This window comes from Schistocerca gregaria, chromosome 6 (genome assembly GCF_023897955.1).
Source record: "Schistocerca gregaria isolate iqSchGreg1 chromosome 6, iqSchGreg1.2, whole genome shotgun sequence".
Taxonomy (NCBI): domain Eukaryota; kingdom Metazoa; phylum Arthropoda; class Insecta; order Orthoptera; family Acrididae; genus Schistocerca; species Schistocerca gregaria.
The window spans coordinates 477,312,859-477,337,203 of record NC_064925.1 but is presented as its reverse complement, the minus strand read 5'-3'; the positions used below and the strand labels follow the sequence as shown (position 1 = coordinate 477,337,203).

The 24,345-nt window shown below is 40.5% G+C and overlaps 1 protein-coding gene across 10 annotated transcripts in view; it reads left to right on the top strand.

Moving 5' to 3' along the window:
• Positions 1-24,345, top strand: part of LOC126279054 (RING finger protein 44-like) — a 102,873-nt gene that overhangs the window by 51,422 nt on the left and 27,106 nt on the right. For all 10 annotated transcript variants that reach the window (XM_049979471.1, XM_049979477.1, XM_049979479.1 and 7 more), the window contains 7 exons: positions 6,443-6,572; positions 6,661-6,737; positions 7,061-7,200; positions 13,123-13,402; positions 15,137-15,283; positions 20,307-20,417; positions 22,563-22,705. In XM_049979471.1, coding sequence (XP_049835428.1) covers positions 6,443-6,572; positions 6,661-6,737; positions 7,061-7,200; positions 13,123-13,402; positions 15,137-15,283; positions 20,307-20,417; positions 22,563-22,705 — 1,028 coding nt within the window. The remainder of the gene's footprint in view (positions 1-6,442; positions 6,573-6,660; positions 6,738-7,060; positions 7,201-13,122; positions 13,403-15,136; positions 15,284-20,306; positions 20,418-22,562; positions 22,706-24,345) is intronic.

Genomic DNA, 24,345 nt, shown 5'->3' with positions numbered 1-24,345 from the left:
ACTACTACTACTACTACTACTACTACCACCATATATGTCCCTCAGTCATTCGATGTCACCAGGGCAAGACTTCCTTCATCTTGTTGGGCAGCTACCTCCCCCATTTTTGCTACTCCGTGACTTTAATGCACATCAACCCATTTCGGGTTCTCCCAGGACCTGTCGGAGAGGTGCCCTGTTGGCTGACCTCCTTAACCAACTTAACCACTTCTGCCTTAACACTGGAGCACCCACTTTCCTTTCTGACTACTCGCACACCTGTTCCCATTTGGACCTATCCTTTTACACTGCCCAGCTTGCCCATCGTCTTTAGTGATCTGTTCTTTGACACCTATTCCGTTTGCTGACTCCTGTCCTATCTGTGTGCATGCCCAAATGGCAGCTTACAAAGGCTGACTGGCAGCTTTACTCGTCCCTGGCAACCTTTGAAGAAAAATATTTCCCCAGTTGTGATGATTGGGTCGACTATCTCACCAATGTTATCCTTTCTGCTGCAGAATATTCCATTCCTTGCACTTCCTCTTTACCACAACATGTCCCAGTCTCTTGGTGGGCTGGGCATGCTGTGATGCAATTTGCACTTAGAGACGTGCTCTGTGTTTTTTACAGTCACCCTACAATTGCAAACTGTATTCATTATAAAAAGATGCGTGTAAAGTGTCGTCACATTCTTCGGGATAGCAAACGAGCTTGCTGGATTTCATTCACTAGTTCTTTTAACAGTTCCACCCCTTTCTCTGTTGTGTGGGCCAACCTCAGATGGCTCTCTGTGACTGAGAACCATTCCCCCATTTCCGGCCACACAGTAACAAATGTCACTGTGGACCCTATTGCTGTCTCCAACACCTTCAGCTGCCGTTTTGCAGAAGTTTCGAGCTCTTCCCACTATCACCCTGCCTTCATCCATTGGAACTGAGCAGAGGAGGCTTGGGCGGTATCCTTCTCTTCTCTGAATCATGAGTGCTACAATGCTGCCGTTACTATGAGGTAGTTTGATCATGCTCTTAGTTCATCCCGATCATCTGCCCCAGGGCTGGATGCCATCCAGATTTGGATGGTGCAGCACCTTTCTTTTGTGGGCAAGCACTTTCTGCTTAACACGTATAACCACATTTGGGCAGAGGACACATGTCCCGGGTGCTGGCGTGAAGCCACCATCCTACTCATACCTAAGCCAAGTAAGCACAAAAACCTTCCTTCTAGCTACTGCTCCATCTCTTACCAGGTGCATTTCCAAGGTAATGGAATGTATGATTCATGCCCAGTTGGTAGGTTGGCTAGAGTCTCGCAATTTACTGATGAATGCACAGTGTGGATTTAGAGCACGCCATTCTGCAGTTGACCATCTTGTTACTTTGTCTACCCATGTCGTGAATGGTTTTCTGCGGAAATCTGACTGTGGCCGCGTTTTTCAATTTAGAGAAGACATACGACACCTATTGCAGGACTGGTATCCTCCGTACTCTTTACATATGGGGCTTCCGTGGCCGCCTGCCCTGTTTCCTTGAGGCATTTTTACAAGATCGAGTTTTCAAGGTGTGTGTGGGTTCTGCCTTGTTGGACACCTTTATCCAGGATAATGATGTGCCGCTGGGTTGTGTCCTGAGTGTCATCCTCTGTGCTATCGCCATTAACCATAAAGTGGCCTGTCTCCCACTGGGCCTCTCCGGCTCCCTTTTTATTTATGATTTTGCCATCTATTGCAGTTCTCCACAGACCAGTCTCACTTAGCGGCATCTTCTGTGGTGTGTTGATCGTCTTTAGTCTTGGAGCATCGACAATAGCTTTCGCTTTTCCACTGATAAAACCGTCTGTATGCATTTCTGGTCATTCAAGTGTTTTTTCCTGCCATCTTTACAAATTGGGGCTGTTGTCCTTCCATTCATTGAAACTATGAAATTCCTGGGGCTCTTGATCAATTGGAAAATCTCTTGGTCCTCCCATGTATCTTATCTGACAGTCCGCTATACACGGTTCCTCAATCTCCTACATGTCTTCAATGGCACTTCCTGGGGTGCTGATGAAACCACCCTCCTCTGTTTGTATCGGTCCCTTGTCCATTCGAAACTAGACAATGGGTGCTTTATGTGTGTGCATGCCCATCACTCTTACGCCGTCTCGACACTATCTACCATCGTGACATCCGTTTGGCCATGGGTGCGTTTTACACCAGCCTGTTTGAGTGTCTGTATGCTGAAGCTGCTGAACTACCCTACCCACCGCTGTGACTCTCCTCAGCAGATATGCATGCCATTTGTGTGTCACGCATGGCCACCCATACTATGCTGCCTACTTTCATGATTCCTTTGATCATCAGTATGGGGCTCGTCCTTCTCTGTTACGTCCTGCAGTCCACTTTTGGCAGTTGCTTCGGCGGCTTAACTTCACACTACCTGCATGTTTCACAGTAGGTGTGAACCCTTCACCGCCTTGGCTTCGTGAAGCGGCCCGTGTTAACCTTAGCCTTCATTCGCTTCCTAAGGAAGTACCAGAGCTCCAAGCGCTAATAGAAAGCACTGTTGCTCAAATCGTTATAGGCACTGAAAGCTGGCTAAAGCCAGAGTTTCCACAACGAAACTTTGTCCGGAAACCTGGCAGAAAATCGAAAACAATTCTGGTCGTATGTGAAGTATGTTAGCGACAAGAAACAATCAATGCCTTCTGTGGATGATAGCAATGGAGATACTGTCGAAGACAGTGGTGCCAAAGCAGAGTTTACTAAACACAGCCATTCGAAGTGAAGCAGCTTCAGTCACTTAATAAAAGCAAGTCTTCTGGTCCAGACTGTCTACCAGTTACGTTCCTTTCGGAGTATGCTGACGCATTAGCTCCATACTTATCATATACAACCGTTCGCTCAACGAAAGATCGATACCCAAAGACTGGAAAGTAGGAGTAATCCACTAAATTACAGGCCCATACCATTAACGTTGATATGCAGCAGGATTTTAGAACATATATTGTGTTCAAACATTATGAATTAACCTCGAAGAAAACAGTCTATTGACACACAGTCAACATGAGTTGAGAAAACATTGTTCTTGTGAAACACAACTAGCTCTTTATTCACATGAAGTGCTGAGTGCTATTGACAAGGGATTTCAGATCGATTCAGTATTTCTGGATTTCCAGAAGGCTTTTGACACTGTACCGCTCTTAGTGAAATTGTGTGCTTATGGAATATCATGTCAGTTATGTGACTGGATAAGTGATTCCTGGTGTTACCCAAGGTAGTGCTATAGGCCCTTCGCTGTTCCTTATCTATATAAACAGTTTGGGAGACAATCTGAGCAGTCGTCTTCAGTTGTTTGCAGATGACGCTATCGTTTATCGACTGATAGTCATCAGAAGATCAAAACAAACTGCAAAAAGATTTAGAAGAAATATTGGAATGGTGCGAAAAGTGACAGTTGACCTCAAATAAGGAAAAATGAGGTCTTCCATATGAGTGCTAAAAGGAAGGCGTTAAGCTTAGGTTACATGATGAATCAGTCTAATCTAAAACCCGCAGTTTTAACTAAATACCTCGGTCTTACAATTACGAACAATTTAAATTGGAAGAAACACACAGAAAATGTTGTGCGGAAGGCTAACCAAAGATTGTGTTTTATTGGCAGGACACTTGGAAAATGATGCTGTAATTTACTGTCTAGTAAGGTCATCTGAAGACCAGTATCAGTTGCAGAGCTATTTAGAAGATTGCTGTATGGTGTGGCAGGTGGCAGTTGACGCTAAATAACGAAAAGTGTGAGGTGATCCACATGAGTTCCAAAAGAAATACGTTGGAATTCGATTACTCAATAAATAGTGCAATTCTCAAGGCTGTCAATTCAACTAAGTACCTGGGTATTAAAATTACGAACAACTTCAGTTGTAAGGACCACATAGATAATATTGTGGGGAAAGCGAGCCAAAGGTTGCGTTTCATTGGCAGGACACTTAGAAGATGCAACAAGTCCACTAAAGAGACAACTTACACTACACTCGTTCGTCCTCTGTTAGAATATTGCTGCGCGGTGTGGGATCCTTACCAGGTGAGATTGACGGAGGACATCGAAAGGGTGCAAAAAAGGGCAGCTTATTTTGTATTATCACTTAATAGGGGAGAGAGCATGGCAGATATGATACGCAAGTTGGGATGGAAGTCATTAAAGCAAAGACGTTTTTCGACGCGGCGAGATCTATTTACGTAATTTCAGTCACCAACTTTCTATTCCGAATGCGAAAATATTTTGTTGAGACCAACCTACCTAGGTAGGAATGATCATCAAAATGAAACAAGAGAAATTAGAGCTCGAACAGGTAGGTTTAGGTGTTCGTTTTTCCATGCCTACACTACACTTGTCCATCCACTTTTAGAATACTGTTGCGTGATGTGGGAATCCTTACCAGATAGGACTGACTGAGTACGTCGAGAAAGTTCAAAGAAAGGCAGCACGTTTTGTATTGTCGCGAAATATGAAAAGGAGTGTCACAGAAATTATACAAGATTTGGGATGGATATCATTAAAAGAAGGCGTTTTTCGTTGCGACGGAATCTTCTCACAAAATTCCAATCACCAACTTTCTCCGAATGCGAAAATATTTTGTTGACACCAACTTACATAGGGAGGAACAATCACCGAGATAAAATAAGGGATAGCGGAGCTCATACAGAAAGATATAGGTGTTCATTCTTCCCGCACGCTATTCAAGATTGGAATAATAGAGAATTGTGAAGGTGGTTTGATGAACCCTCTGCCAGGCACTTAAATGTGATTTGCAGAGTATCCGTGTAGATGTAGATGTAGAAGGACACTATTCCAGCCTCGGTCTATCGCCTTCACAGTTTCACAGCCTTCACATGGAACATCGCAATAGTACCTTTGTATACACTGATGATGGCTCTCGGACTGATTGTGGGTCTGGTGTGCCTTCATCATTGGCACATGTGTCTTTAGATATCGGCTTCGGCACACTGTCTATGTGCGCTGTACATCGCCCATCCCTTAGTGCAGCAGGTCCAGGAAAACTGTCAACTTCTCACTCTTGGTGGAGTCAGTGAGATCTTTCTGTGGATTCCTGGTTATGTCGGTCTGCCAGGAAACAAGGCTGCAGACGCTGCTGCTGAAGCTGCAGTCTTCATACCTGGGCATGTGAGAACCTACTTTCCCTTTGATGATCTCTGTGTTTCTGTCTGTCAGGGGGTTGTGTCCCTTTGGCATTGCTAATGGTTATCCTTCACAGGAATAAGCTCTGGTTTAGTAAGCCTTTCCCAGTGGCTTGAACGACCTTCTATTGGCCCTCCCTTAGCTGTGTATTGGGCACTGCCTTTTTAGCCATCATCCTTCGCTAAGTGGCGCTACCCCAGCACTTTGTACACATTGCACTCAAGTTTCAACTGTCCGCCACTTTCTGATGAAATGTCCATTTTCTTAACCTTTTACGTTCCCATTCTGGTGTGCCATTTGAGTTTTTGACTGATTTAGCAAATGATGTGTGGGCTGTCGCCCATGTCTTACTTTTTTATCTGCCAAAGCAGTATAGCGAGGCCATGTAATTTTTAGTTTTGGATCTCCATTTCTGTATGGTGTCTTTTGAGCCCTTTATCAATGTGCCTGTTTTTAACTGTTTTCTATTATGTCAATTGGAACTGGTATATAGTCGTTTTTTTAACTCATCTCTCTCTTCTTTTTCTATAGTTTTGACTTGCGTGTGCGTGACCCCAGTCGTTTTTGCGCCCTAAAGCAAAACAAAACTGCGTGAGCATCACTTTGTGTCTTCTCTATGATGAAATTTCTATTTTCTTTAACTTGTTCTAGTACAGATGCTACCACCGTATTTCTGAGCACAGAATTTCTAACAAAACAACCAGAAACTACTGCTACCTACAGATAAATAAAGACTCACAAAGGTGACTGTTGATTGATACAGATATCCATAGGAATTGCATGTTTTTGCAGTGTTCAACTAGTCCTATTTGCAAATTTCTTATTTTCTGTTAAGGCATGATAATTAAGGAGCATAGCTAGCAAAATTGCAGAGCAACTCTCGTACCTGTGGTACTAGCCAGCTCAGCACTTGTGTGGTGCTTCTCTACAGTCCCATTAGGTGTTTTTGGTTATTCAGAATCTCTTTTAGAGAACCTGTACTTAAAATAAATAAATTAACGATTGCAACAATTCTTGCATCTTGACACCCAAAGAGAAATAATAAATGTTCTGAAGGTAGTCGTTAGAACAGTGTACTTCTCAATATGGGAACAATAAGCAGAAACAAGAAGTACAATATTTTTGAGTAAGTTGCATGTCGGATATTAATTTTAGTTAGGTAGTTACATTTAGTATTTATGTGGTTGTCCTGAAAAACCAATTAATATTGATGAATTGGGTTCCTTTTTTATGATTTCTCATTTTATCAAGCTTAGAACCCCATGTAAAGCAAAGTTTAATAAATTCCACAGGAAAATACTTTGTGTGGTCCACCCATCTTGAGTGTCAGTCCTAGCGGTTTGCCAGCAAGCACTGTGGATGTTCATCAACATACAGGAGTAGGTCTGGAATTTTCACCGAGGCGGACAGTCACTGCTGGAGGTGAGATAATGTTAACCCTTTCTATTACTGTGATTTTGGAGTCAAGTTTTTTAGGGGCAATTAATAATGTGCTTCTTTGACTTCACAGAAATTCGCCTGAGTCCTTTACAAATTCAGCATTCGCCTCCGTATTTTAGAACTAACAGTCAAGATGATGGAAGGAAGGCAAGTATTAGCTTTTCTAGATTTCGTGTTAATTGTACATATTGCATCTTCAATCTGTGTCACATTGTTAATGTCTCACATATTCTGCTTCCAGTGTACAAAGTTATTAAGTCCGTATCACAATAGCAGAAGGTATAAGAAAATGAATGTAATGGAATAATCATATATTGACATAATCTGTTTACTTAAATTTAATTCTTCTCCCATCTTTTAAAGACACGTCTCTAAATTTACAATACAAGATGATGATTTGCACCATTTGTCATTTCCAACTGCGTCTGTGAATGGAGAGAGAAATTGCTGTATTTATGCCATTATTACAGAGTGAAAGCCCTTCGCGAAAACGAAGGAGAGTATCTCGTGGAGGCATTCAGATGGCCGTACCTGTTCCCACAACAGCGCCACATACGAGGACACCTTGGGAACAGCGCCGTTCTCCCAGGCACCAGTCAACTGCTCGGAGGTTTGTTCTGTTTGATTTTTCAGATGTAGTTGTTAAAGACAGTGAGTCACGCAGCTCCTCGTTTTCCTGCAACTTTGCTGCTGAAGTGCCACCAAGTGTCTGACATGTATGAACATGTGAAACGATGGCATGTTGTGTGGGGGTGAAGCTGCACATTTAAAAGGCAATTGTGATCGTATTTCAGACTGTGGTGCTGTAAATATGGAAAGTTGTTTATAATGTGAAATTAAATAAAATGTTTTTCTTTACTTAGGCAATGTGGTATCAGTAACAGAGAGAGAGAGATGGAAACCCACTTTTTCTTGAAAGTGAATTAAAATAGTCTGTACTGGTAGATTTGTATAATAAGTCAAAACCAGGAAAAGTGTAAGGTATGTTCATTATCACCACTGATGTTTGTTCATTGAAGAGGAATTAGGTAATTAAAGAAGTGTTGTTAAGGACAGAAAATTATCACAATCAGTCAATCGATGATGCAGTGGTGGTAGCCGAAAGTGAACGTGAATTGTTCTTTATGCTAAACGTAATGGAACATGGGCTGGCTGTAGTTTAAGATATACGAAATAAATAAGAAGAAAGTATCACATTTGGATGTGCTGGAGAACTAAATGTTACAGCTAGGCAAAAAGGATCTAGAAGGGGTATATACATTTAGATATGTGGGAAGCAGAATTAATAAAACTGATTGGTACACACTGCATATAAATCAAACAACAAGGTCTTTTATAAAAATCAATAGCATCTAGTGCCCATGAATGTAAAAACATGCCTAGTTTTAAATGTATTAAAATTAGTCTGAAATTTGTAAAGAAACTCAAGAAACAAACTAAAATTGGCGCAAAGCATCAGAAAGTATGTAGCTTGTGCATGTACCCCCAATTGGTTCCTTTGGAATTCACACATATTAGGACACAGTTCATTTCTCATTTAACCCATCAACTGCTCTATAACATGTTGACACGCACCATTGCTGCAGTCCTCTGGTGCTCTGGACATGGTAATGCACGATATTGTTCCTTTTGATGATAGTATTCGCACCACTTGTTGACACCTTTGTGCTCCTGAGTGTCGAGATGTGCTGCCATTTGATTGTGTGTGCACTCTGGATGCATTAACGCATAAGGTCCTTAGTACCCAGGTAGCCCAATTTCCACCCTAAGTGCTCAGTAGCTTTCTGCCATTCAGCCTGTGTGCATTGGCTGCTGTGATCTTATTTTTGTTGCTTTTTTTCATCTTTGTTTTTGATTGAGAAAATGGTATTCCATTGTGGTTGTACAGATGATGATACGAAGGTGGTGACGGGCAATTACACCTGGTACTTGGTATTACAGGATAGTGAAATATGCTCACTATTTTTATATACTTGAATTTAGCATATTTCGTGACAGTACTCACTTTTCTGTGAAGTATTTACAAGATGATATTTGTCTTTTGGTGTTGGCTTCAGTCATCTATTGAAAGTATGATTCCACAATGCTGTTTCATCAGGTGTAGAAATGACCTGGATCAATGCGTTTGCCTCATTTTTGGTGCTTCAAATACCATTTCTTCGAATGTGGTTCCTTCTTGACGTTCATATAAAACAAGTAGTAACATAATTAATTTTTCCTGTTCACTAGCAAATTATTATAATAGCGACCTGCACATTGTTCCGCTGTCACACACACACAGTGTGTTCACTGCCGACTGACTATGGTCAAAGACGACTCTAGTGTCAGACATTTTACCCAACACACAAGCTTCCACTAGTCTCTTTGATATTCTTTGTCACATCTACTAATATTAATCAATATGCTGTCACTCTCTAACATATAAGCAAATTAGCATAAAATTAGGCATTTTACAACACATCTCCCAGATCCATTACAATAGAATAAACTGAAGTAGAGCCCCCTATATAAAGATCATTCTAGTAGTGTTGCTGGAAAGACTAGTTGGTAAGCTGCTATCATTACATGTAGTTATAAAGCATTCTAAAGGCTACAAAAAAACGTAAGTTCTTGATGGTAACTGAAATGATTAAAACATGTGCAGCACACTGTGCACTGCCCTCCCATAATTATAAAAACCAGTATCTTTAGAACAATGATAGATAAAACTCTGCTCCTTTAAATACAGTTTCAATATATGAACTAATTTCATATATAACAGTGAATGAGCTAAAATGAATTGTGCACAAACTTTCTGCAATTTGGATTTATCCTCTGCCAAACTCAAAATATAATGGCTTCCAGGGATAACAAAAGTTATTTCCAATATTTAAAATGTAAGGGAGATGATAGTTTTGCTGATCACTGCGAAGGACTCATTCATTTGCAGACAGGCACAATGAAAAGACTTGCACATGCAGCTATCGGCCAAAGCCTTCCTCGGCAAAGAAAATGAACACACACTTAAATTGCCAAGAGTGCCTCGTGCACACTTTGACGCCACCGCTGGCAGCTCCACCAGCCAGAATGGGACTGTCATGTGAATAGCACAATCTGGAAGGGGGGGGGGGGGAGGTGTAGAAGAGAGCTGTCTGGCAGGGTGTGCAGCGCCAAGAGACTGCCAGACGCAGATTCAGGACTTGTGATCATGTTCATGGGGGAGGGGGGAAGGAATGAGGGACGAAAAGAGGACAAGAGGAAAAGCAATCCATCCTACCACAATGGATACCTGCTGCATCTTTCTCTACCCATTCAGAAAAGTATCCCATACCATGTTTCTTAAATATTACTGGAATCCTCCCCAAGGTCCTAACAATAAAAAAATTCCTTTCTGTGGATCCCACACTTCCTTCCTCAATGACCTCCACCTTTTCAGATTCTGCCAGTTCCTATCCCTCACAAATCCGCTACTGCAAAAACACATTTCCATGGCACAGGCCTCCCAGAGCCGCCTCTGCTCCCTCTGTAAGATATTGCTACTGTGCAATACTTACTACATACACCACGTTTTTGAAATTCAATCCCTTGCTCTCCAGCTTCCAGACATAACCTTGGTATATTACCTGACCTGCCGACACCCTACTGCCGCTTTGGGGTCCCACTATTTGAGATCTGTCCTACCCGTAGTGCTTCTCATCAGCCCCTATAGCACCCATACCCTGCCTAGCAGACCTTTTCAACTTTACACGTATCCGAAAACTCCCTGCCAACATTCCAAATCCAGAGCCCAAACAATCCTGAAATGCTGTTGTTAGCCTTTTCACCAAAATCCTCAGCTCTACAGAAGTTTTTGTTTTATTCAAAGGACTCACCTTTAACCCTACACCCAATGTAATAATGTCAGACTTGTCAAAGAGCTAATCTCATTCTCCTAGTCGCCTGCAGTGGAAACTATTCTTTGTCACCAACCCCTCCAATCAAAGCTAACATAATTCCAACAGTGATTCCTGCCTCACCCAGTTCATGTCACCATCCAACTGTGGTCACACACACACACACACACACACACACACACACACACACACACACACACACACACACACCAGGAAGCAGGACTGGAACAACTGAACCGCATTCCCTTGCCAGGGCTTTGATTACCTATCATCATGCCCTGAAGTGAGGGACTTCCAACCCAAGATCCTTTCCACTCCTCCTAAAGTGGTGTTCAGTTGTCCACCAGCCTCTAAGACATTCTTGTCCATCGCTATGCCACTCCCAATCCCAGCTCTTTGTCACAGGGATCAAATCTCTGTGGAAGACCTAGGTGCAAGACCTATCCAATCCACCCGCTATTCAAGTCTTGTCTTAGGCCTACCTTAACCTGTCAAAGGCTGGGTCACCTGGAAAACACCCTTGTTATGTACCAGTTCTGGTGCAACCATTGCACAGCTTTTTATGTTGGTATGACTACCACCAGGGTGAAAGGCTACCATCAAACCGCAGTCAAAAGCAAAGTAGGCCACACTCTGGCACAATATGCTGCAGAACATAAGCAGCTTGATTTCAGTGGATGCTTAACAACATGGGCCAACTGGATCCTCTGCTCTACCACCTCCATTTTCTAAACTGTGGAGATGCGAGTTATCCTTAAAATACATCCTCCACTCTAGGAATTATTCAAGTTTTAAGGTGTGGTAACCTAGTGCCCCCACACCCTCAACCCAACAGTTTCCTCCTCCTTGTCTTATCATTTTCTCCACTTTCACATTCCCTCATCTTTTTTGTGTGACACCCTCTGCCAATGCACGTGTCCATCCTTTCCCTTTCCCTGCTCCCCCCTCCTTTTCCGCACCTTTCCTTTTCCTCTCCCCCACCCCACCCCATCTCCTGATGCTGTGCCTGACAGTCTCTAGTCCTTGCACACATTATCAGACACTGTCTCCTCTTCCCCCTCATGTACCCTGCTGTCCCTTCCCCTTCTGTGCCCCACTCCAGATTGCTAATCACGTGACATTTACAGTCTGGTCAGAGCTGCCGATGGTGGCACCAGAGTGAGTGAGTGAGTGAGTGAGTGAGTGAGTGAGTGAGTGAGTGAGTGAGTGAGTGAGTGAGTGAGTTTCTTTTCTGAGGAAGGCTTTGGCCAATAGCAGTGTTTGTAACAGCCTTGTCATTGTGCCTGTCTGCAGCTCAGTGGGTCATCTTCACTGTTAGTAGCCATCTGTCCTACTGCTGTTATTCTGTTAGTCCAATCTGGAGTTTCCATTGTTTGATTTTCAATATTTTGTGTAATTAGGACTGAAGTTATAAGACTAGTATTACAGTTATAAACTGTGTCTTTGTCATGAGACAGAATAACTGACAATGTGCAAATACGCAGACTGTATTCATTCAGTATTTGATAATGAGAGCACTTAGCAACTTCCAGAAAAACTTTAAACATTTATCAAAATTTTTGTCACTACCCCTCCCTCCTCCTCTTTCTTGAAGAAGTAAGCAGAAAAGCTATTACTCATTCCAGTCAGTAAATTATGCCTCCACTAAACAGAGAGAAAATGGCATAACTCTAGAAATAATACTGTTTGCTTCAAAATTGGACTAGAAATATCCACAGTTGTTTGTTTTCCCTTAGCATTGTAGAACTTTGAGGCAGCTAAAAGTATTGCTGATATTGTCATTGTAGGGAATGATCTAATTTCACTTACAAAAAATAACAAATCGTAGTTTTTGAGATCTGCAGACCGAAATACGGTTTGGTGCAGGTCTCCGTATTATTTTATCCTGTCCAGGCCTCATAATCTCCGAATAACTACTGCAATGAACATATTACTGAATGTGCTTACTGTGTTCATGTTTTGGTGTGCTTCTAAGATTTTTACCTCACACACTCACTCCCAGGTCTGAATTAGTGATTCATTACCGTCTCAGAATGTATCCTATCAGCCAGTCCTTTCTTCTAATCAGGTTGTGCTATAAATTGCATATCTTGCCAATTTTGTTCAGTTCCTCCTCATAACTTCCATTATCTACCTATCTTATTTTCTTCATTCTTATGTAAGCAAATTGTTATAGCAACAAAATTGGAAAATTTGTGTGTGAAATAAAACAGTACAGTAAAATGTAAAAAAAAAATTTACTTGACACTCTAGAAACATATAAGAAGTGTGTCAACAAACAGAGTTTTAAAAAACATGGTTCTTCAGTAAGTCTGGAATTTAATTTTCTGCATTTGCTCGAAATGCAAGGTGAATCTGCTTGTTAACCACAGTACTGATTTAAGCTTGTGACATTACTGCTTTATGTGAAATTGCTATAGAAAAACCTAGCAATTCTGAGGTGGTTGTTGTTGTGCCTGTTGTAACATTTCTGGTCTTAATTTTATGTTTCATCTGTTAAAAAAACAGTGGTCCAGAGGATGTGTACCGAGACTTAGATACATTACTATGTGAAAGTTGAATAGTTGAAGTATTAGTTGTGACCACAAGCATCTTTTACTTTTAATAATGTGAATCACTAAACTCAATAAATTTTAATAACTTCGTTCACTCATTCTCAGTGTAAGTAACAGTTTGAGACGCACCATGCGTTGCACGCCAGTGTGGGGTCCGCTTCCCCACCAGGAGCCGCCCTACACGCCGTTCCACCCACACCCGGCGCACACGGCCCAGAGTCCTGCCACAGTGCCGATACCGCTTCCGCTGTCGCTATACCCTGGCGGCAGCCCCCCTCCGCAGCACGGCTGCCATCAGCACGGGCTGTACGGCTGCTGCAGCTGCCCCCCAGCATTCCCTCCACCGCCCTCAGGGCCTCCGCCGATGCCTCCACCACAAGTCCAGGTTCGTAATTTAGTCATATGGTTGGTATTGTGTATTTTATTCACAAACATTCTAATTATGCTTAAATAATACCGTTGTAGAATAAATTCTGTAACATCTCTCGTTATTATCTAAGCAACTGTTATAAACTTACTCTAATTCGCGTGTGATATCATGTGATGGTGGTAGTGGTGGTGGTTTTTGTTTATAGAGATACAACAGTTATCCATAAAATTTTAATTACCGCATGAAGAAAATAAAGATACGTAATTAATTTTTGTTTATATGTTGCTATATGTCTGCTGTCACGGTAGGCATCGAAATCCCTGCACCACAGTACTGAAGCCAACCTGCTGGGAGCAAAAACAGAATGGTGCAGCGTGTCTACATTTTATTGGTGGGCTGTGCAATTTTGTTTGGTCGCTCTACCTGCACGCTGTTGTATGTGGTACAGAGATTTCTGTGTGTACCAGTCCTGCAGACATGTACGTGTAAAGTGATAAAAAATTTCACAATTAACATTTGCCCACAATGGCAAATTTCTGACACAGAGCTTGAAACTGCCCTAAAGTTGCAAACAAAAAATTATGTAACTTTACTTCCCTGAAGTGATAATTTCAACTTTATAACTGCCCCTTGTATAAATGTTCACTCATCAAGTGGACAACAGAGATACATTGATTTCTGCTAAAACTACAAATATTATAAAAGGAGGAGGTCATCCTCATATCAAGTTCCAAACCAGGAGAACTTAAACATGATTAAATCTGACTTAAACTTTTACTTTCAGGATATTTTAATATGCCATTAGAAATATCAGTATGAAGCATTCACTAGGTAAGGGGAAAGTCCAAGAATGGACAGTGAATTAAAAAGCTTGATTGAATTGATACTTATGAATACTTATTTACCTCAGTTGGTAGGTCAATAATAAACTTATAGTAAAAAAAATAAAATAAATAAATAATAAATTCTAGGAGTTTTAATGAGGAGGGAAGACAGAAGCAAGAAGACAAATTTAAGACTTAGTTATGATGGAGAGAGAATGTGGTAGGTGGGTAGATAAGAAATGAAGGAAGTTTGTGGAATAAAGCCTATAAACTAGGTTGTGGCGTATGTATTGAGAGTAGTCACGTTGTCTGAAGTTTTGGAAACGCATTGGAATGGATAGGGGAATTAATGTTCCCACTCTGGTCATTTGGCTCCAATCCCATTCTAATATGAGTACTTCCAAACTATGACCATCAAAAGGATCTTCTGCCCACTCCACCCTCCCCACTTGCCCTACTTACCTCTCGTCCACACAAAATTTATTTGTGAGAGCTTGGGTAGGGACAGATCACTCAAACTCCAGGCTAATGTGACTCAAATTTTATGGGGAAGAAGGGAGGCAAACTGAACAAATATGTCCCTTTTAATGTAGGCTCTTGAGTCCCATTACTCCCACCTCTCACCTGACCAACTATTCCCAACCACTTCCTCCCTTCCTCAAAGCACAGGGAACTTAACTGTTGCGAAAACTGTAATTGCAGGAATTTGTCGTCTTGAAGGTAGGTATGTATGTACTGACCATCCTTTGTGTGTTTGTGATTTTTACTAATTTTCGGATTGTATTTTCCTTCTTATGCAGATGTGTATGTTACTTAAGGATATCAGTAGCAAAAATTATTTATATCGTTACACAAACTGGATATTATCTGATGTATTTCTACAAACTTTTGTGCTGTATCTCTGCACCAAATTTATTTTTCCTAGGTTCCACAGTTTGGGAGTTGCCTACCACCCCATCATCAGTCATATGCAGCATTTCTTCAGGCGCAAGCTCAACCAACGCCTGGGTTCACAGCTCCTCCCAGTCCGTGCCTTTCAGTTTCTCCAGTCCATTTCCCTCAACAACCTCAGGTAAAAAAGTGTTGCCAAGAGCTGTATATTAATTTCTGTTCTTAGTATTTCCTTGTCTGGTCCTTCTGTCATCTACATCTAGATCTACACGGATACTCTGCAAATCACAGTTAAGTGCCTGGCAGAGGGATCATCGAACCACCTTCACAATAATTCTCTTTATTCCACTCTTGAACAGCACGCAAAAAAACTTAAAAAAACAACCTAACAATGTCTTCCCGTGCAATCTCTGATTTCCCTTATTTTATTATGGTGATTGTTTCTCCCTTTGTAGGTCGACGTCAACAAAATATTTTCGATTTCGAAGGAGAAAGTTGCTGGTTGAAATTTCATTAGAAGATTCTGCCATAAATAAAAATGTTTTTGTTCAAATGGTGTCCATCCCAAATCCAGTACCGCGTCAGTGACTCTCCCTCCTATTTTGCGATAATACAAAATGTGCTGCTCTTCTTTGAGCTTTCTCGATGTACTCTGTTAATCCTATCTGGTAAGGATCCCAGGCAGTGCGGCAGTACTCCAAAAACAACACTTATTTATTTGCAATGTGCTCCATATATTTGTAATGGTGCATGCATGCGCATGTGTGTGTGTGTGTGTGTGTGTGTGTGTGTGTGTGTGTGTGTGTGTGTGTGTGTGTGTGTGTGAGGGAGCATTGGCAAGTAGCCTACTCTCCGCAAATAGCACCAATGTCAAGCACTCTCACTTCATGACTCTGCAGAGAGGTTTGATATTCAAACCAGGACCTTGGTGCAAAGTCTGTCAGGAACTTTGTTACCAACTCTTCTCTGCTTGTCAGCCTGATACTGGCAGTGGAAAATTTTTTCCGCCACCAGGATTCGAACTGGCTTACCCCTGTGTTGGGCACCACCACCTCACAAGCGTTTGATAGTGTTCTCAGCTGTGGGGGTGGGTTGGTCTAATCCTTTGTGTTGGTTTTAGTATTGACTGCAGTGCTATAGGAGATGTATAAACCTATGCTTAATGACAATTATTTATGCTGTTACTTCCTATGGTTCTAAATAAGTTTAAAAATTCCTCTTAGTGTAAGAAACTTAAAAAAAATGCATATCAATATTAAGATGTATTGCTCAAAACAGTTTGTGAATTAGAAGGTGCATTACACATCACATTAATTTTAACATTGGAAGGTGAGCTTTTGTGTACAGTGTAATATGCAGATGCAGTTACTCATGTAATTCCTATCAATGTGGCTCAAAATAAGCACTGTGTGTCCAACAATGTAATAGTGTAGAAACATATGATGGTGTGTAATCATTTTCAACTATGTTGCAGCAGTTGTTTTTGCTATAGACGGTGGTGTGAATGATAATGTAGGTTAATTTGCAGAGCTGTAGCAATATAATTATTTGTACAGATGATTTGTCTCTTCCCCCTGCAAGTGGCAAGTTTTGTCATTCACCTACCTGTTGGCTGCTGTCCTGAACATGGCTGGTATCAAACTAATTCTCTTCTAGCAGGGGTTCAGTTGATTGTTTATTGACATAATCAATAAGACAATAGTGGGAAGCTGCAGCATAACTATGAACACTACTGACAAGGGAAGTCTCTCGGCTCGAACAGGAATTCAGTGCCCCAATTGTATTTAGAAGCTTTAGATACACTGTGATTAGGATGGTGAAAGCATTTGACTGTCTTAGTCTTAGTTGTACCATCATCAGACCTACATTTCTCAACAAAATGTGTGAATCAATGTGCAGAACCACAGTAGACACATTTTGCAAAAGCAATAACTAAACAATCCTCTGAACCGCATTCTTGAGCTGTAAAATCAAATGCTGTTTGAATCATTTTCTTGAATTCAGCAACATGTGTGGGAGAATTGTACCCAGAAATGTTGAAGCATAGCCCGATACACAGAGCAGACAGTTGGTTATGAATAATAGAATGCATTTTCGTAATGAAGGTTCGGTTTCCAAATATAGTGTCGAAATACTGCAGATAGTCCTTCTGGAGTCTTGTTACATTCAAAGACTGTGTGGAGTCTTGTCACTTTCAAAGACTGTGTGTATTTCGTTGTTTATAGCGGGATGAGCTTGCATTCAATATCTTTACCTGCAAATGAATCATTTACTATTCTTGGTCCTTCTGAGTACTCAAATAACCTCAGAATAGGCTACACTTGTGCTTATTTGCGACATTCTCATTAACAAACAGTGGAAAAATCCAGGCTAAAATGTAACAATGTCACAAATAGGAACGTTGCTACTCAGCATGTAATGGAAATGCTGAGTTGCAGATAGGAAAACAACATAAAGACTAACAATATGAGGTTTCGGCCAACAAGGCCTTTGTGGAAAATAGGAATGGGGTAGGGGGGGGGGGGGGGAGAGAGAGAGAGAGAGAGAGAGAGAGAGAGAGAGAGAGAGAGAGAGAGAGAGAGAGAGAGAGACACCGACCGACCATGCAAATGCAGCTAACCTAACGCACGTGTGTGTTGTTGGCCAAAAATCTTATATTGTGATAGTCTTTTTGTTGTGCCTATCTGCGACTCAGCATCTCCGCTATATTGTGAGTAGTAACTTTCCTTTTTGTAATATTCTCATTAACAACATTAATGAAAAATATTTTAAATGACCTTTTGACATTTTCCCACTTCTTTTAGCCTCCAAATGTGAAGGCAGAAGAGGATCAAGCAGGTAAAAAGATGAGGGCTAGTATAAATCCTTGGATAACAGAAGAAATATTGAACTTAATTGGCGAAAGTAAATGAAGCAGGCAAACAGGAATACAGACGTCTCAAAAATGAGAAAGAAAAATTCGGAGTAGGTATTAAAATCCATGGAGAAGAAATAAAAATGTTGAGGTTTGCTGATGACATTGTAATTCTCTCAAGGACAGCAAAGGACTTGGAAGAGCAGTTGAACGGAATGGACAGTGTCTTGAAAGGAGGATATAAGATGAACATCAACAAAAGCAAAATGAGGATAATTGAATGTAGTCGAATTAAGTCTGGTGATGCTGAGGGAATTAAACTAGGAAATGAGGCACTTAAAGTAGTAAAGGAGTTTTGCTATTTGGGAAGCAAAATAACTGATGATGGTCAAAGTAGAGAGGATATAAAATGTAGACTGGCAATGGGAAGGAAAGCGTTTCTTAAGAAGAGAAATTTGTTAACATGGGGTATAGATGTAAGTGTCAGGAAGTCGTTTCTGAAAGTATTTGTATGGCGTGTAGCCATGTATGGAAGTGAAACATGGACGATAAATAGTTTGGACAAGAAGAGAATAGAAGCTTTCAAAAATGTGGTGCTACAGAAGAATGCTGAAGATCAGATGGGTAGATCACGTAACTAATGAGGAGGTATTGAATAGAATTGGGGAGAAGAGGAGTTTGTGGCACAACTTGACAAGAAGGGGGGACCGGTGGGTAGGACATGTTCTGAGGCATGAGGGGATCACAAATTTAGCATTGGAAGGCAGTGTGGAGGGTAAAAATCGTAGAGGGAGACCAAGAGATGAATACACTAAGCAGATTCAGATGGATGTAGGTTGCAGTAAGTACTGGGAGATGATGGAGCTTGCACCGGATAGAGTAGCATGGAGAGCTGCATCAAACCAGTCTCAGGACTGAAGAAAACAACAACAACAACAAGTATCCTGAATCGTGGGTTGACCCTTTGTATTTCGTAATACATCAGTTAAGGTTCGCACGACATTGTATGAAGCCCAATTTTTGAAGTCTGTCAATTATGACTGGGACACCAATGTCGTAAGTGCAACAGGCTTTAGGAGTGTAATAGTTCAGCATAGTGGTCAGTGTACAGACCTAATGTATAGATGATGAAAGGTTCAAATCTCAGCAAATACAGTGAAATTTTTTATTTTTCTAAATGTAATCAAGACATTATCATTTTTATTTAAGTAATTGGTTTGAATGTTTTTATTTTTTAATACTGTGCTGCATCATTTTCATTATCATATTGACTTTATTTGGTTTTACTTTTCTTCATATCATTCTTTTTTTCATCTAGAATCTGCTTTCATCATGCATAATGTGCAACCAAGTGCCAATCAGGACTGCTAATCAGTTGGTAACATACTCAGTGTGAGGATAATTTCAGGTAACCAATCACAGTGCGATATTACAGTCTGCTTTTACCACTAAAACTGAAATTTTGCTATGGAAGATGTCTTTGCAAACACACACACATCATGGGTGTTTTTTCCCCTCCTCTCTTGAGTTTGCTTGTTAAGCTTAGCCCCAAACGCTGTGAACAAAGCGATTGTGATTTTAGTTCTCCCGCAGATGGTTGATTGCTGTTTTCTGAGGTACATTTGCACATCACAAGGTTGTGGTTAGGTTAGAACACAAACTTAATTCAGGCCTACAAACCCCATCATCTGCCACAGTTCAGTCGCTAGTTACTTGAAATTACTGTCAGCAGAGGATCTCCTGTTTACACATCTCATTGGAAGTGTACGATAAAATACATATTGCCACCAGATTTCATGTTTCTTGGACCAAGGAGTGAGGTATGTGCAGGATGTGGGAAGGATGGGGGATACTGCTTTGATTCCTTGAGGGGTTGCATTTCAAAAATCCTTTCTTAGCAAGTGTATAAAGAATGCTTAGCGAATTGAACCAGATTTGAACATACAAACTTGAAATAATCTAAAGAGAACCATCGACGCTTAGTGATTTAAGCTACATAAAACCCACATAAGCAAGGAGACCATTTGGATTCCGTGCATAGCATTGACTATTTGGTGTGAATTGAATGTTATTATTTCCTGCTTAGTGCACATAAGAGCTAAGAGCTCCAGAAATGTGCCCTGCAGTTTTTGCGGCAGCATACTCGAATGAAAGCTGGGGGACAGCCTTGGCTCCTCACTGGATTTACCTAATATTGATTGCAGTCATGTTGTAAAGATTATTTCAAGGTAGTGACTTCTTGTTTCTGGTTCTATATTTTGGTTTTGTTGTTCAGGTTTATGCTTCCCACTTGTTGGAATAACATTATAGTTTTTGAAAAATTACATTGTGATGAAAATCACATTTGCAGCATGCTGATGCAGTGGAACTCCTGGCGGACCAGCGATCTACATTCCACCAGCTGCATGGCACCCATCTGCACACGACTACTCCATCTCCACCACCGATTTTTGTAACAGAGGTATTCTCTCTTACCTATTAATAGAATTAATAATTACTGCTGAATTGTCTGTTACATTACTGAACAGCTGAAATAGCCACCCAGTACTAGTTGCCGATTACGTATCTAATGGCTTCCAAGGGCAACAAAAGGTTTTAGTTTCTCATATTATTATTCACCAAATTTAAAATACTGCTGTAATCCACTCATTAAGAAGTATAATCTTAGATTAAAGATTTGACACAATAAGTCAAGTATTAATCTCTCTCTATCTCTCTCTCTCTCTCTCTCTCTCTCTAGGCAGCATAACTTGTGGTGCGTAAACTACCCTTTTTGGGTAGTCGCACTTAACGACTTCCAGTAAACTTTCCACATGATTCCAGACCTTTTTGAAACTTTCCACATGATTCCAGACCTTTTTGAAACTTTCTCACTGACATCCTCCCTCCTTCCCTTCCCCCTACCTCCCCCCTCCACTCTACTTCCCCCATCCCTCCCACACAGGAAAGGAAAAAGTTTTATTGTTCACCACATTGTCTCTGTTCATGCAGTAAAACTTGAGCACTGGATACAAGGTTTTAGTTTATTACTTCTTTCCTACCAACAGTATTAACAACACAGTCCACATACAGTACCTGGGGTGGATTTTCTTCTGGAAATTCAATTACATGGAAAAATTGGGGGAATTTCAGGAATTTTGTAAAATCTCTGAATTCTGCATTTTTAACCAAGTATTGAAATTGAATTTTATTGTGTTTTTTGTGTGTTATTTTCATGAATATTGTTTCACATAAATTATTGCCGTGTAAAAACTGCTTTCTCTGGCACTAATCTTAAGAAATATGGAGCTAGTTCGGCTTTAGATATGTGAACAGCTTAAACCAAATTTTGAGATTTTCCTCTAAGTTGTGTGCTTGACACACAAATTTGGTTTGTGCATAACTGGTATATATTCTAGGTCTTAAATTGGTGTTATGTTACTGTAGTATATAGAGGTTAGTATTGAGTTAGTATACACAAATTAGTGTGAATATGATTGTATTTATAATAATCAGAAGATTCAAGGCCGCTGTTTGTATAACTGTCATGATATTAATTTGCTTCAGGTGTTATTACAGAGAAAAAGAAAGGGAAACATAAAAGTGGAGCAGTTAGTTCCCAAAGCATTGTTCCATTTTTCTGTGATGGATGACAGTAGTGGCAAGTTTGGAGATGCTTTCATGGCTGAAAACTATCTGGACATAGATAATCACTGTACTCACTGCAATAAGTATAAAATAATAAATGATTGGTGTAAATTAATGCCAGCGCAGAAGAAATCCCCTTCTGTATAGCCCTGAAATTGGCAAAAAGCCTTGAGTTGACCCATGTGGAAAATAAACACCAGTATTGACTTCTCAGCAGCATATTGTATATGACATTGTGAGCTTTTGTTTCCACCTTCATATTGAACTTTAAAAACTGAAATCTTTGCGTATCCATTGTTATGATGGCAGTCTAAAAAAAGACTGACCCTATCATAAAGTGGATATCGAGATAAATGACGTTGGAAGGTAGGAAAAGCTCTAAAGTAAGACAGCTGCAAGGATAGGAATCGAGAGAATGAAGTATTATAGGTAAGGTGTAGGATATGGCTATGATGATGTTGCAAGGGGAGTGTGGTTGTTGAACAGTAAACAGCTTTGGGGGGGGGGGGGGGGGGGAGGAAGTGGAATAATTGAGCTTGTAAAGCACTGTTGTGAAATGCTAAGGTCATTATGAGACAGTTTATTTTTGCAGAAATCAGTCCAAATATAAATTTGCAGTACAGAGAAGGGAGCATTTCACATCAAAATGAGGTGACTGACACTGTACAATTACTTTTTATTGAGACCTTTTACATGTTATGAAGTAAGGAAAAACACCTGAAACAAGAGAACAAAACATAGCAAGTGGCAATGCAGAGGGAGATGGTGTAAAAGCAGGTTGCAGTATTGGAACTGCTGAAGAATTACTATTTAAATTAAATAATTGGCCTCTGGGTTACAAGCTGTGTACAGTGAAGATAAGACATGTGTTGCTTTTTTATGTTAAATCTCAGTTTTATGGTATGCTATGCTATGCTATGCTATGCTATGCTATGTTATGTTGTTGTCAACACATTTTCCTTCATTTGTTGTGTTACAGCAAAGAACAGCTCAAGTAGATCACCTATCAACACGAAGTCGTAGACCTAGCACACCCAGCAGACGTGTTGGACCACGCCGGTGGAGACCTACTCCTACTCTTCCTGCTTCCACATCGTATCCAGGGCTTCTGTTACACTTCCTGTAAGTGTTACTTAGTATACTGATTAAAAATAAGGGTGAGCCGTAAGTTACACAACTTGAAATTAAAAAAAAAAATTATGACTTTCTTACTATCATGAATGAATGTCTGTGTGAACACACACACACACACATATTTTTTTTTTTCCAGACTGAATGTGCGTTTGTTATTGAAAGTTACTTCAAATTGTAACCTTTGTTAAATTGTCAGGAAGAGTTTAGGGTAGCTTTTCCTGAAATAAAAGCACCTAACAACTCAGAAGATTTCACGCATAGTCCCTCGTTTCGGAAAAACTGATAGCATATGAAGGAATCCGAACATTCCGGCTGATGTTTGGTCAGAAGTGATGCCTGAGTGGCGAATATCCATACATCCTTGATACGTTTTTTGAGAAAGTCTATATGAAAACTGTCAGAAAACTGGAATGTCTTACAGGAGTGGTTGCAGACCCACAAAAAAATCTGTAACTCTGTCTAATGTCACATTTGAAAAAGACTACATTACTGTCAAATGTTTTTTGCGTTTTATTTGCAATAGTGATTATGTTTTATACTCTGATGAACAATAGTTCCATCTATGTAGCTATGTAAACAGCCAGAATTACAGATATTGGAGTTTAGTAAACCCTCATGTTTTCCCCAAGTCGCCATTAAATCCACAGAAAGATGGAGTTGTGCACCTGTTGGTGGCTCCCCACCCCCTCCCCCTCCCCCAAGTGTGACCAGGATATTGTCGTTCAATTTGTAGTGTTAAAGGTTTGTAAATGACACTGCTGGTTGCAGCAAGATGGTGCAACAGTGCACACATAAAGTAACCCAATGATAATGTTGTGAGAGTTCCTTGATGGACGTACCATCTTATGTGACCTGCGGCCACCTAGATTACCAGATTTATCTCCCCAAACTTTTTGTTTGGAGACGTCTGAGGGATAATTTCCAACAAAGTTTGTATGTCATTCTTAATTTCTACTTTCCTTCATCGTACAAGAGCTTCTAATTTTTTTTTTTCTGCCGTTCCAGGAAACACTACTTCCTCTTATATGCCTGAAGAATCTACAATAACTCAGACGATTTGGAAGGAAAACATGTAGGAAAAAAGTTTCCATTAAAAAGTTGAACTTTGGCTGAGTTTAAAGTGATTGAACAGTGTAAAAATCTTCAATAATTTGATATACCATATACTAGAATTAATCTTTTCTACTTCATACTCCAAGTCATTAGCTCATTTTAAATTACACACATTTTATAAGTGTGTTAAATTACTTATAAAATACTAAGTATTGCAGTGTGCTAAAGTGAATAAATCGTCAAAATCCTGAACTGGTTAAAGGGCCTCGCCCATAATGAATGCTCCAAGGTTCTTAACTGCGGTGAGATCATGCGACCTTTCTGGCCAGAGTAAGATTAGGCAAACCCGAAGATAAGCAGTAGAAACTGATGCTGTGTGTGGATGGGCATTCTCTTGCTGAAATGTAAGTCCAGGATGGCCTGCCATGAAGGCCAACAAAATAGTGTGTAGAATATCAACAACATTTTACTGTGCTGTAAGGGTGCCATGGACGACAACCAGAGAGGTCCTACGATGAAATGATATGGCAGCCCAGACCATTACGCCTGGTTTGCAGGCCATATGGCACATGACA